The sequence below is a fragment of the Thamnophis sirtalis genome, unplaced genomic scaffold (assembly GCF_051295495.1).
Source record: "Thamnophis sirtalis isolate CommonGarterSnake01/CBP01778 unplaced genomic scaffold, rThaSir2_p1.2 scaffold_1, whole genome shotgun sequence".
Classification (NCBI taxonomy): Eukaryota; Metazoa; Chordata; class Lepidosauria; order Squamata; family Natricidae; genus Thamnophis; species Thamnophis sirtalis.
In genome coordinates, this window is record NW_028261381.1 from 112,142,596 (window position 1) to 112,156,930 (window position 14,335).

Below are 14,335 nucleotides of genomic sequence, written 5' to 3' on the forward strand. Positions count from 1 at the left end.
CCTCTCTCAAACAGACACACGCACACAGAGAACTTGGATCCCTCTCTCACTCACTCACTCTCAAACACAAACACAGAAGTTGGATTGGATATATTTTCCAAAGGCTTGAAAGCAGCTCCTCTGCCATACCCACCCTTCCCCTGCTGCCTTCCGATCGGAGCCTTTGATTGCAGGTGAATCACGTTGCCTTTTCAGTGAAGCTGGGCTTATATACTTTTATCCAGCTCTGTTTGTGTGTGTGTGTTTGAAAAGGCAACGTGGGTTTTGCATGCAATCAAACTTTTTGAATTCCTCCCCCCTCCCCACACACGCACCTTTTCCAGCTGTTTCAGAGAGGATTTCAATTCTGCCCTCATGAAAGGCCAGAGCTCTGAGTCAGACTGAGCTAGTTGCTCCCAGAGAACTCTAAAAAGCCTCTAAAAATGCCCTCTACAGGAGGCGAGAGAACACGTGCCTCATTTGCATAAGGAATTCTTTGCTTTTTAACCCTTGGTTAACTCTTAAAAGGCGAAAAATTCCTTATGCAAAAGAGGCCCCTAGTTCTCTGGCCTCCTCCTATAGTTAAGCACTAAGCACTGTTCCAAGTCACTGTGACTTAGAATCTGGTATCAACTACCTTGACTTTAATTATTTTTAAAAAATTCTTTAAAATGCTTTCCTTTTCCTCATGACTGGTGAGGCCACGCCTCCCCTGCCTCTAGTGACTGCACGTCATTGCTTTAGACTATTAAAGGGAATTTCCTAGTGTGATTGTTTTCTTCCATAGATGTATTTCTTTCCAAACAACATTTATTTTAAAAATTTCAAGGAAATTTTTATAGTGCTGCTTTCAGTAGACACCGATGGATACAAAAAGCCGTGTAGCTGTATTACTTTCCCTCTATTTTTAGTGTATTACATACCTTGCGTTTTTTCTTCATAAGTATCTGCTTCTGCATCTTCTCAGGATTGGGAAATCTCTCCTTGTCCCAAGTGAAGTACCGTTTGCCATCCGTGTGCTCAATGTCTAGCCATATGACATCATAGGGGATATCAAAGGTATCAAAACCTGCATCCACTTTTTCTACGTCATCCTCATCTTCATAATTCCAGCGGCATTGATGGTACCCAAGAGAGAAGAGAGGAGGCAGAGCCTGAGTGCCTATGAGAAAAACGAAGAGGAAAAAAAATTGTGCTGCCATTCAAAATATAACTAAGAGCACATTCAATGATAAATATTTCATTTTTATTCTTCCACTTAATAAAAATAATCAGGTCAGTTTTCCATGCCATATATTGTATAGTTGGTAGATTAATTATGGAAGACTGCAAGGGAGGGATAAAGATAATTTCTTCATAAACCAATACCTGTTAGCTGTCCATACTGCTTAAAAATATCAAAAGGACTGGGTCCCTTTAGGATGAACATGTCAATGATTCCACTTTCTGACATCCAGCGTACATCAGTTTGAGGCACTACCATCTGCTTGGACATGTCTGGAGTTTGGGAAGGTAAAACCTTTAAAACAAACATATACAAATACTTAAAAATAGTGTTAAATGCATTTATTAAAAAATAATAAAGGTAGGATAAAAAAGTCTGCAAAAAGTTTTCCAGTATTAACAATAACTTCCAATGACCAAGATGGCTAGGTGGTCAATGTTGTCCAACTCAACATGAGATTTTCAGGTGGGTGGAAGATGCTTTATAATGTTATTAATTCTTACACAATATGGCTTACACGTCCATGCAGAACATACTACATCTCACCTTTGTTGAAGCTTTTGTAGAAATCTCCACCAACGTTTCTGAAGAATTTAGCCAAAACACTCCAATTGTCTGATCAGGCTTATGGGCTAAGAGTAAGGGCACTGAACCATAAATGCCCATTTTGCTGTGGATGGTATACCCGAAGACATCTAGATTATAAAGCCGGTAGACGTTGTCATCACTGGAACACAAAGACAAATGAATTGCTATTGAGATATTATTCATATTATATCTCTATTGAGATATTATTTTATGTCATCCAGCACAAGAAGAGGGTATTATAGTGCTGCAATTGCCTTCTGGTACTATGGAATGAGTTGTCCATAGTCACAATTTATACCATTCTTTGTCCTAATATTCTTCCAGTTTTGTTGCAGTTCTGTTATCATAACACTTAGTGCATAATGTGACAACCAGATTGCTGAGTAAGATGTCTGGCTTTGATCATCTGTCCATCTGTTCACCCCTTTGGATTTATATCCTAACTTTCTGTATCTCTATATAGAATTGACCATTCTGGCTTTCAGTATTCATCTACTGAGACCATTTTATGCAACACACCTCTATTTGCTACTCCTCCTTCTCCTTGCTCGCTCACAGCATATCACATGGTGTCAATCTGATGATGAGGCTATTTGCAACAATGGGCACCCTTGTCCTTTGGAGCAACTCATTCAGCTAATCATGACTGTGTAGCTAATCTTGGCTTCTCCACTTCACTTGGGTCTTTTAGGATCTTGGTGGAAGGTATATTGCAATCCTAGATGCCATTGCTGCTTACAGATTGCTCATTCTAATTACCAAAGAAGTCTGTGAGCAAAACTAGCATTTAGTAGTGCAATCAAAAGAACCTTTGAAAGGTCATGAATGACTCCAAAGGGATGACCTCTTTTATCACCAGCGGAGTGTGTGCGGTTTTTTTTTAAAGAACAATACTGCTTGCTGTGAGAAAACCATATGATGCCTCGTGACACTTAAGAGCATTGTAGCATCCCCATGGTCATTTGATTTACATTTGGATGCTTGACAACTGACTCACATTTACGATGGCTGCAGTGTCCCGGAATCATGTGATTGTCCCTTGTGATCTTCTGACAAGCAAAGTCAATGAGGAAACAAGATTCACTTAACAACTCTAATTTAACAGCTGCAGGGATTCACTTAACAAATGTAGCAAGAAAAGTCATAAAATGGGACAAAGCTCACTTAACAAATTTCTCACTGAACGGTTTCAGTGAATAAGGTTTGGGCTCGATTGTAGTTGTAAGTTGAGGACTACCTGTATGCGCATTAGTTTTCAACAACAGATAAGCACAACTGTGGATAATGACACAACGGAATAAGGAGGATCATCTCTCCGTTAACATATTGCTGTTGTGTACATCATGTTTTATAAATTGGTTCAAGATACGCTTTTGTATGGAAACGGCACAAGTTATACTAAATAATATAAATTAGGGATTATACAGATCGATATCCTATGTATTTGGAGGTCAGTAAAACAGGAAAGGGTGCCTCATGCTATAAATAACACATTATTTAGTGAAGTCATCTGTCATCAATATCTCACATCACTGCATGGGTGAATGCTGTTCATACTCTGTGCTTTTCTACAACAGGCAGCTCTGCTGTCAGATTATAGTTGGCTGGATGTATCTTGGAACCCCGACTATCGGGGAGATCATAACTATTCTGGTTTAACAATAACAATCCAAATATAAATTTAAACAAAGCTTATTTCCTAGCAAATATACTTAGGATAGCAATCTTGGAGTTGTATATAGCCCCCTTTTTCCTTGTAAAAACTTATACATGTCTAGGCCTTTGCACGAAGGTATTTTTATAAAGATATTTGCATATTACAGGCAGTCCTTGATTTATGACCACAATTGAGCCCAAAATGTCCTTTGCTAAGCAACAGAGATGCTAAGTGAGTTTTGCTCCATGTAATGACTTTTCTTGTCACAGTTGTTAAGTGAATCCATGCAGCTGTTAAGTTAGTAACATGGCTGTTAAATGAATCTATCTTTGTCATTGACTGCATATCGGGCGGGTCACAAAAGATGATCACATGACCCCTGAACACTGCAACCTTCATAAACACACACCAGCTTACCAAGTGTCTGAATTTTGATCATGTGACCACGGGGATGCTGCAATGGTCATAAATGCAAAAAACGGTCATAAGTCCCTTTTTTCAGTGCTGTTGTAACTTTGAAAGGTCACTAAACGAATGGTTTAATCAAGGACCACCTGCATACATTTTGCTGAGCACTGAATCCTGCAGTTAATGCAAAGGAAAAGGCAGAATAGACTGAGCATGTCCTCCATTCTATTTTTCTTGCAAGGGATAGTCTATAGCAGGGGTCTCTAACCTTGACAACTTTAAGACTTGGGGACTTCAACTCCCAGAATTCTTCAACCAGCAAAGCTGGTCTATGGAGATTCTCAGTCATTCAGGTCATGCTTGTCCCAAAGGTGTTTTTTTCATTCAAGAAGCTTCTTCAGCTCTGACTGGATCTTTCCACTCTCTACCATCCAGAGCTGAAGAAACTTCTTTGTTGAGAAGGGAACTGTGTTCAAAGGAAAAACAAGAAAATCCAGTTGCCTCCTGGAAAAGCACCTTTGGGACTTGCAAGGGATATTTGAAAGAAAATATTTATCTAGAATGTAACTCTTGGGAAAACCTTGTAACTGCAAAGAAAGCAAAAGGTCACTTTCAGCAATTGAGTGCTCTGAAACTTTATGTTGAAGAAAACAGGAGATGGGGAGCAAGAACCAGGAAAAAACATAAACCAATGAACTTCCACAGCTAAAGGGAATAGGAGTCTTGGTCTTCCCTGTTCTAATCCAACACCTCCACCATTGTTTCACACTGGGTTGCAAGAAAGGATCAGTTGAATGGATTAGCAATGCTGTCTAAGGATGCTGTGCGATATTCTAGATGTTAGGAGAGATGCTGCTGAGCTACTTCCTCATGGTACTGAATGTGGAACACAGTGAATGTTGTGTTTCATTTAATGTTATACTATTAATTTGGCATAGCTATGATTGTTAGTAGCCAAAAGCCCCCAGATCTTGGAACAAAAGTCTTGAGCTACGGTGACCAGCGTTCCCTCTAAGCTGCGCACGCGGCCGCGCAGGTAACAAAAAAACACCGCGCAGAAGTTTCAAACTGCAGCACAGTGTTTTTTAATGTCTTTAAATGTGACTGAAAATATCCCCCTTCCCTCCCTTCTGAACTCTGATTTCTGATTGGTGAAATCAAGGAAGACTCTGCCCGGAGATTGATGACGCTGCAGAAGGGAGAATTCCCATTGGTCCTTTGGGGCTTTGTCAGTTCCTGGGAAAACGGGATTCGCTGGTTGTAGCCTGCGTTTCTCCGCACATCCGGGGTTTCTCAGGCATTGCCTCGTCTAAAGCCCCGTTCTGGGCTCAGCATTTTTTCTGCGATCCCTTCGCTTTGAGGAGAGAGGGAAGCAGCGTGGAATTGGAATGCCTGAGCCAAAGGGGTCCACAGGATCTTGAGACTTGATTTTTGAGCAGTACCAATCCTTTCCACTCTTTCCTTTTCCTTTCTGTCCTTCTTCTAACTTCCTTTCCTTTTTCCTTTCCTTCTTTTCTATTTCCTTTCTCTTTTCTTTTCCTTTCTCCTTTCCTTTCTCCTTTCCTTCTTTCCCATTTCCTTTCCTTTTTCCTTTCCTTCTTTTCTATTTCCTTTCCTTTTTCCTTTCCTTTTCTTGTTTCCCATTTTCTTTCCTTTCCCTCCCCCTCCCCTCCATTCCTTCCTGGGGGTCTGAGGGAGAGGGAGGGGACCCTTTTCCTCCTTGCCCCCCTCCCAACATCTGCTCTGATGGCAATTATGGCTAAAAAAAATTCAGGTGCTCAGGCATGAAAATGTGCTGCTCGAACACTATATTTTTCTGCACACACTGAAAAAAAAATAGAGGGAACATTGACGGTGACGTTCAGAAAATTTCACTATTTTTTATGCTTATTTCATTACCTGGTATTTTTCAAGAGAAGGGTTTCTGCATGCTGAGGTATTCCATAGACATGTTTATATCCATGCAAAGAAACATCTAAACCCACACTGCTAGGGCCTGTATCAAGACAGAATAGCATTGTGAGGAAGTGAAAACACAGGGCAGCATGAAAGAGTAAATTTGAAGCAACACCAAAATCATTGGCCATGCTACCATCTGCCACGCTCATGAGTTCATTGAAGCCTGGCACTCCACAAGCAATTCCATCAACAGACACATTTACCTACAACCAGCCTACGAATCCCTCAGAATCCAAATCAACTGCCTAACCAACCAGAGACAGCACCAACCCTCAACCAACCCCCGCAACACCCCTCCCCCCCGCTGTTCAGCTCCTTGACCTGAGGTAATTTCCTTATAACAAGATCCATTACAAGACCCATCAAAAGACTCACTGATAACTCACAGATGACCTGTCACAAGGTCCTCACTTGACATGCTCACACCTGAGGTCCTTATAAATAGAAGAACACGGACAGTGATATCCTCTAAACACCCCTGAAGTTGTTATCCAGCCTGGTAATGAAACATCCGGAAACTAACCCATAAGCTCAGAGAATGAACCTTCACCCTCATACATTAGTATGATTGAGAGAAAGGATAACATTTTAAATTATTAGACGATAGCTAAACATTGGCAACATTGCATGCTATCTTCAATATCCCAAGGTAGCAAGCAATGATCCCCAATATTTTTATAACTACTTTTACAAAAATGGAAATGACCCAAACTTGCATGATATCCAAGTTTTCATATAAAAACTGATGAGATTTCAATCAAACTGATCAAATTCAGAGCTGAAAAAGAATGATGGTCTCTGAGCTACTTACCATTAGCTTTGATATCTAAAAAGGTGCCAAATGTTTCTTCCCAGAGATCTAAATCTTCTTCAGTTTCCTTAGATAAAAGGAAAAGAAATGTAACTGTATCTTCGACTAGCCAACAGAATTTAGCATTGTCTTAGAATACAATCAGTTTCCAATCTAGCTCTGGGTTACAACTAATTCCAAGCAATATTCTACAATCAAATCACTGTAGAATTCAGACCATGCCCTAGTTAATAATTGTTAGTAACTGTCTTATTTATGTTGTACTCAAATAATGCACTGATCCCTTCCAGATTAAAAAATTAAAAATATTATTTTAAAAATCAAATCTTATTATTTCCACCACAGGACTGATTTGTCCCTTGGATAAACACACCAGACAAAAATCCATAAATCTACAGATTAAATTTACCTTAAAAGAGTCTGACAGTCCACTTTCCTTTTCTTGTGAAGTAGATTTCCTTTAAAAATCAAATGTATTCAGTGTATAATTACAAGCAGATCTTCACAAAAGAATTTATTTTAAAATAAGAATGTTAGTTAGCCCAACCTGCAATAATTTATCTGTACTTAGATCAGCACAGATACCAATATTGCTTTTTGTATGTTTCATGTTATATTTTTGCCTTTTTTCTATTTGTTCCTTTATCTTTTTCATTTCCCCCCTGTTCTTTTATATATTAAAGTAATATCATACCTGCTTTGAGGTGGTGACTGTAGGTGTTCGAAATACAACAAGCCATTGGAATTCATGCTCAGTAAAATTTCATCCTTAGAGATAAGCTGTATTTGAAAAGGTTTTGCCATTATATGAATCTGCTGGTCTTGATCAGCACCTACCAGCACAAGTTTGTCTGCATCTTTCTCTAATATCTTCAGCCTTGGAAATGAAAAAAGACCGGCATAGAAAAAATATTTCATAACATTTTTTTGTTCAAATTACAAATAATAGCAAATCTGGAAACTGATGAGTTCCACAAGCATCAAGTGTGTGTGTATGTGTGTGTAAAATAAAAAAGCTGATCCTTTTTTGTCATACATTTCTGCAACAAATACCAGTATCTTTGGATATACAGTATGTACCAGATATTTTTGCCACTTTGGTTTAAAAAGAGGAAAAAAGCATATTGCAACTGGGAATGGCTAAACATTCTTTTAAAAAGCTATCAATTCTAGCAAAAGAAACATTAAGCATGGAGTGTACATTGAAAATTATTTGGTTGTGACAGAAAAACTGCTCATGGATTGTTTATCAGTTGAATGGGAAGACTGAACAAGATTGTTCAGGGTACCCAGGGTTAAATGCTGTTTTTAATAACTGAGCTGTTTCCCATATGATTAATAATGTGGGAATTTTGGATTAGCTTTCTAGTTGATCCTCTTTTTCTTTCTGTATTTTTCTCTTTATACGTATGTTAAAGCAAATAAAAGTTAAACATTGTAATACAAGGCAAGGACAAAGGTTCCTCACTACCTACTAGCAGATGAGATCATTTTTGCAATATTAAAAACAAATAATTAAATAAAGTATGCCAGATTCTGCTTGGCTGTGATATCCTTCAGATATTTTGAAATATAGCGCTCATTATGTAAAGTATAAGGCTTTATACTTATAGAAAGTATTAAGTATAAAAGTATAAAGTAAATTATGTTTTTGCTTAATTGTTATTAATCTCATTCTAAGATCACAGGAAGCAAATTTCATTTTATTTAAAGCAATTTAAATGACAGGGGGGGGCTAAATAGGAAAAATACTAAAATGAAAAAAACTCTCAAAATACTATATGTGAAGAACATAGATGCATCACATAAAAACTCTAGTTATGTGTACTGTTCAATAATAAACAATATTTATTTGAATGAGGTCCATATTTACTCCATATGTAGTAAAATATCTGACACAATATTCCTTTAAAAATATCCTGATATTTCTTTTCTAAACTGGAAAGCTAAAACTTAACATACGTATAAATAGTTGGTTTATATGTTGATTTATAATTATAAATATATAAATATATATAATAGTTTTTTATATATATAAATTTTGCCCAGTGGCAAAAAGAGGACTTGTTCCCAATCTACACCTGATATCACTTCCCATAACTTACCTCAAGCTAGCTGGTTCCTTTATGAGAACATCAGGGACTTCATATCTTGGCTTGAGTGGAATTACCTCATTTATTTTAAGCCTGAAAATATTGCCCTCTATTTCATACATTTCTACTGAAAGAGTTACCTAGTAATTGAATAAACACAGGAAAAGGATTAGAAAATACTAATATGCTATACTAGACAAAACACCAATTTCTCACAAAACATCAATTCTCTTTTTTATTATTATTTACCAGTAGTCAAAATAATAAAAAAGACAGTTTCAACATACTGTAAGTTCTCTAATGAAAAGAATCTTATTTGTGAGTGTTTGCTACCAAACAGATTAGAAGCAAATCAGTAATAATGACATACAGTACCTAATAGCATTCTAAACTGCTTTCAGCAAGAAAGTTCACACCGAAAACTTTATAGTTTTCTGTCCATCTTAAATAAAATGGGAATAGCTATATCATTCATTAGTCTAGGTATTTAATATTATCCTCTACATATTGAAACAGGAGCGTGATTGAATTCAGTAGACCAAATATCTGAATAGATACAGTATTATTTATTTATCATTCATTCATTCATTCATTCATTATGTCAACTATCTCCCTTATAAAGTGATTATGGGTAGCTTACAAGTTTAAAAATAAGTTGATAAATAATTAAAATATTGGAACATTTTAGACTCTAGTTTCCCATAGTAACCCATGGTAATATTCTCCTTGCAATTAATCAGGGCAAAGGACAATCTGCTGAAAGCATCATTCATAGTTTTAGTAAGACTTAAGAAACATCTATTGAAATCCCTGACCTTTTCTAACTTCAGAGCTAAATACTGCTCTCATTTGTATGCTTTGTTCAACCATATTAAACAAATTAATATTTGGGTTTCCTAACATAATCCATAAATTTTGATTACAGACCTAATATATAGCTTTCCCCCACTTTCTAGGCCCATAAATAAATTGCTCTCTGGCTTAACACAAACATGGATCCAACCAGTGTTTGGTTTAGGCATGATGAAAAATCATGAGTTTCAAAATGATGGTGCACACACCAACAGAAGGGGCTTCTTTCACATGCTGGGCTTCTTTCATGAAAGAAGGACCAAGGCAGGGCATGAAGGAAGGCCCTGGCTGGAGTGCAAATGGAGGCTCTGGATGGGGAACAAGAGAAATCCTGTCTATAGATGCATGAAAGAAAGCAACATGAAAGAAGACCTTGGTTAGTACAGCATTAGGGTGCACTGAAGTGGACACGTTGTTGTGGCAGTTGGCCGTAGTAGATAGGTGGGCGGCCAAAAGGCATTCATAATTGCAGGTGGGCCTGAGGGGTGTCTGAATTTTGAGGGTGCTTCAATGACTGAAACTTTGAGGACCAGCTCCTTTATTCAGCACCATTGTAACTTTGAAAGATCGCTGAATCATTGGACTTTAAATGAGGACTACCTACATGTTTACCTAGCTTCATGGCACAAACATTTGAAAACAAATTGCTTGATAAATAAAATAATGTATATAACATTAATTATGGAAGGAGCTTTTGAAATATTACATAATACCACCGCACCTTCGCCATGCAAAGGTCACAAAGCTAAATAAATACTCGCTAAAATCATTTAAATACTTCCCAACATAATGTAAAATACTATCTAACATCCACCAGATCAAAAAGACTGATTTTACATGCAAACTGAGCATCAATGTTTTTGATCAAACACTGAGAGGTACTCCTACCTTGCTCTTTTCATTGAAAATTTGGAATTTGACATTGCTGTTGGATAGTTCCACAGTTTGTAGTAAGGCTTGGTACGGGGATTTCCCAGGACATAAACGTTTCTGACGCCTGATGTACCCAACAAAGAACATAAAAATTTATATTACCTGTATTATAGATGATAATGTGATCATATTCAAAAAATTGACTAAATTCCATGTGATCATATTCAAAGAGTTGACTAAATACCATTAGACCAATGGGTCTAAATTACATAATTTCAAATCTTAAATATTAATGTATTTAATATTTATTAAAGTATTTAATATTTATTAAAGTATTTAATATTTATTAAAGTATTTAATATTTAATAATAAAGTATTAAATATTAAAAAGAGACATGTTTTGTTATATTTCATCTTATTTTTATTTGTGATAGGTGGCCATCCTAATTGAATAAATACGTGTGGAATACAGGGTAGAGTTCTGATTATTCGACAAATAATAAAACAGCACTGAATAAAGTGCAGCAGAGGGCAACTAAAATCTGATTATTGAACAGAAGAAATAGTTATGATATCTGGCACTCCAATTGGAAAGAAAGAAAGAAAGAAAGAAAGAAAGAAAGAAAGAAAGAAAGAAAGAAAGAAAGAAAGAAAGCACACCTGGGGTTTTAAAGTCATTCATGGCATGGAAAAAGCAGACAGGAGAAGTATTTTGTCCTTTCTCAAAATGCTAGGAAGAGGAACCATCCAATGAAGATGATTGGAAAGAGATTTAAAAAGAACCAAAGGAAAACATTATTTCCACAACATGGAATTTAGTTGTGGAATCAGACAGATATACTACTAACTTGCAACTGGTCTTGCCAGTCCTTGCAGTGCCAGTTGTGAGGTAATGAAGCTGGGAAGGGATATATGTCCGTATCACCTGCTTAGGAACATTCAAAAGACAGCTGGTTGGCCACTGTGTGAATCAAATTACTGGAGTAATGACAACCCTATGAGGTAGACCACACCAGGAACCAGACTCTACAGGAAAGCTAGAACTACAATGGGTTGAGGTAGGCTGTAATGTAATAACATAATATTTCTCAAATGCTCAGACTTTTTTCTTCATCAAAGCTTTTTCAGTGTGAAGGCCAGATTCCCCCCCTCCTCTTTTAATATGTTTGAAAAATACATTTATATTGTTATTTTATATTGGTTTGAGAATTGCTTTATTGTCAATTTCACATTTGTTTTTATTGTAACCTGTCTTGGGAGGCTTTGGCATTTGAGGAAACACATAAAGGGATTAACTATATTAATGAAACAAATTTTAAATTACAGCTAGAAAATCCCGGCAAAAAAACTTGGACCACCACTAAATGGCAGCAAGAATTAAGGAGTGAGGTTTTTTGGGTATCTGCGTGGTAAGATGGGCAGTGTAGAAATTTAATGAATAAATACATAAAACTCTTTGCTGCCATGTAGAGGTCATAGGGATTTTTTGCAGCACACATCAAGTAGCCCTTATAAAGTTCCTCTCAATGCAAACTTTGCAATATAAGTTATATTGCTGCAATCCTCTTCAGTGACAGTTGGCCATACCTTGCAATGTTATATGAATACAATATTTGTAGATAACAGAATATTCATAATTTTACCTGTAAAAGGCAATTTGCTTGCATGTCTTAAAACGGCTTTTATCCACAGCCTCATCTTGAACGCTAAATACAAGAAAATATAACATTTCTAAAACGTATCGTGAAGAAATAAAGATTATTTTCCCCTCAGCTATAGACACTGGAATAAGCTTATTCTGATGCATATAATGGAAAGTTCTGAAATAATTGCCTGTATTAATTGCATACTGGTCACATTAAGCAGCTACACTAGAAATGGATTCTACATTACATATAATATTTGCAAGAATGAATCACTTTCAGTTTATCAACATTATTCCAAAGCAATAAAGTGAAACCTCAGTTGACTGAGAACACCTGTCAATTAAATGAAGACATTCTTATGGTGTCTTTTTTAAATTTTCAAATGGATTATCTTCTTTAAGCAGATATTGGATACTTATTCCAATTCTCAAGTATTCAAACCTGCAAAAGTCAACTCAACCAGTAAACACATGTCCAAGGCTGGTATAATGCTCCATATAAAATTAAGCAATGAACTAATCCATTTCATGTTTTTAATAATATTGTGTTTTTAATATGTTTGTTTTTTATTTTATGCTGCCCAGGGTCGATGGTGGTAAATATGGTTGATAAACAAACAAACAAACATCATATATCTTCACAATTAGGTCAAACAAAACAAAAATAGAACTGTTGTAGGGCAGTAAAATGTATGTTTTCTTACTGCAAGAAACACTAATTATACTATAATTAAATCAAGGGGTGCTGATTTGATTATATGCACACATAGAAAATATTCTGGGACTGCTACCTATAATTCAACAAGCCAAGCATAGGACTGATTGAAATACAGAAATATGAATAAATAATTAACTTCTGCACCCTAAACAGCTTTGGATCACTTCAACTCATACATCTGCACAACTCTTCATGTCAAATAACTGCCTGCAGCCCATTTCAAAAATATTTGTATTCATATGACTGCAGTAATCAAGTTGCAACAAGGCTATCGTATTGAAAAAAGGTTAAAAGAATAATTAGGTTTACATTGTGAACTTTCACTTCCTCAATTAAGCTGCTTTTTCAAGGGTCATGTGATTGATTTTGTCTTTCTGGAACTTCTTCACTTTATACTTGCTGGTATAATTATATTATTTATTAAATAGTATATTAGTGTCAATGCTCTAAATGTATTATTTGCATTCCATCTATATTTTTATTCCCAGCTCTGTTTTGTAAGTGTGTAGTCTTAATTTCTGCATGAATTCAAACTAACATTTCAGAATTAAAAATTATGTGGATTCTTTTAGAATCATGCATTGTGCTTAAGTAAGATTTGCAAATCAGTTACTGCAAAATCGTATATATCTACCTGATTTCTTGACTGCTGGATTCCATGATCCGGAGTGAACTATTTTTGAACTACCGGTATTCGTTAGGAAACGATGAGGAAATTATCTAGCCAATAAATTTCCACTTCACAATCCCTTATTGCATGCTGGGAAATGGAGTTTTTATTTCTGACACTTGACCAATAACGTGGAAGAGACGTCAGTATGCATATGCTTTGCTGGTAGTAATTCTGTAGTGCTCAGAGAGCTGCATTCAGGATAGAACTCAAGAAGTATTACTTCTTATTACTGTTTTCTTCTTAAATCGGTTTAATTGTACACGAGTAAAACAAGTTTTGCTTGAAGTTATGCCAATTCCTAGTTCCAAAAATATGAATAAAAACTAAGATCTACTTAATATTTTGTTCAAAAATATTGAGATCTCTTAGTTTTATTCATCCTTTTTTTAACCTCGCTTAATTTATTGTGGCTGTCAAGCAAAGTCAATGGGGAAGGAAGATTTATTTAACTGTGTTACTAATATCACAACTGCAGTGATTCACTGAACAACCGTGGCAAGAAAGGTCCTAAAATGGGACAAAACTCACGCAGCAAATGTCTCACTTAGCAACAGAAATTTTAGGCTGAATTGTAATAATAAGTTGAGGGCTACCCGTAGTTTTCCTAACAACAACGCTTCAGTGGTAGTACATATCCCTTTCTTCTGGGATATTTTTCATGTACCATTCCAGCTCATAGTTGTAAAATTTTGCAATGTTCTCCTTTCCAAATACTAATAAACCAGGTCCAATTCTGCTTTGCTTTTGGAAAATAAAAAGTGGTGCAAGAGGCCTCAGTTTACATAAACATGGGTTTTATTCACCGTACAGATGAAGCTCATCTGAAAACAAAGTATTTAGAGGATCTGTCCTCT

The 14,335-nt window shown here is 36.2% G+C and overlaps 1 protein-coding gene across 3 annotated transcripts in view; it reads right to left on the minus strand.

Annotated features, from left to right (window-relative positions):
• Positions 1-14,335, minus strand: part of GANC (glucosidase alpha, neutral C) — a 28,291-nt gene that overhangs the window by 13,525 nt on the left and 431 nt on the right. The window contains exons 1-11 of one of the 3 annotated variants that reach the window (XM_014064994.2): positions 13,443-14,105; positions 12,089-12,151; positions 10,461-10,569; positions 8,733-8,860; positions 7,322-7,504; positions 7,037-7,085; positions 6,628-6,694; positions 5,757-5,853; positions 1,751-1,931; positions 1,348-1,498; positions 903-1,141 (exon numbers count right to left, since the gene is read on the minus strand). In XM_014064994.2, coding sequence (XP_013920469.2) covers positions 903-1,141; positions 1,348-1,498; positions 1,751-1,931; positions 5,757-5,853; positions 6,628-6,694; positions 7,037-7,085; positions 7,322-7,504; positions 8,733-8,860; positions 10,461-10,569; positions 12,089-12,151; positions 13,443-13,468 — 1,293 coding nt within the window. In that variant the 5' untranslated portion in view covers positions 13,469-14,105. Of the gene's footprint in view, positions 1-902; positions 1,142-1,347; positions 1,499-1,750; positions 1,932-5,756; positions 5,854-6,627; positions 6,695-7,036; positions 7,086-7,321; positions 7,505-8,732; positions 8,861-10,460; positions 10,570-12,088; positions 12,152-13,442; positions 14,106-14,335 lie in introns of those variants that run through there. The other 2 variants (XM_087722145.1, XM_087722144.1) reach the window with 2 other exon arrangements.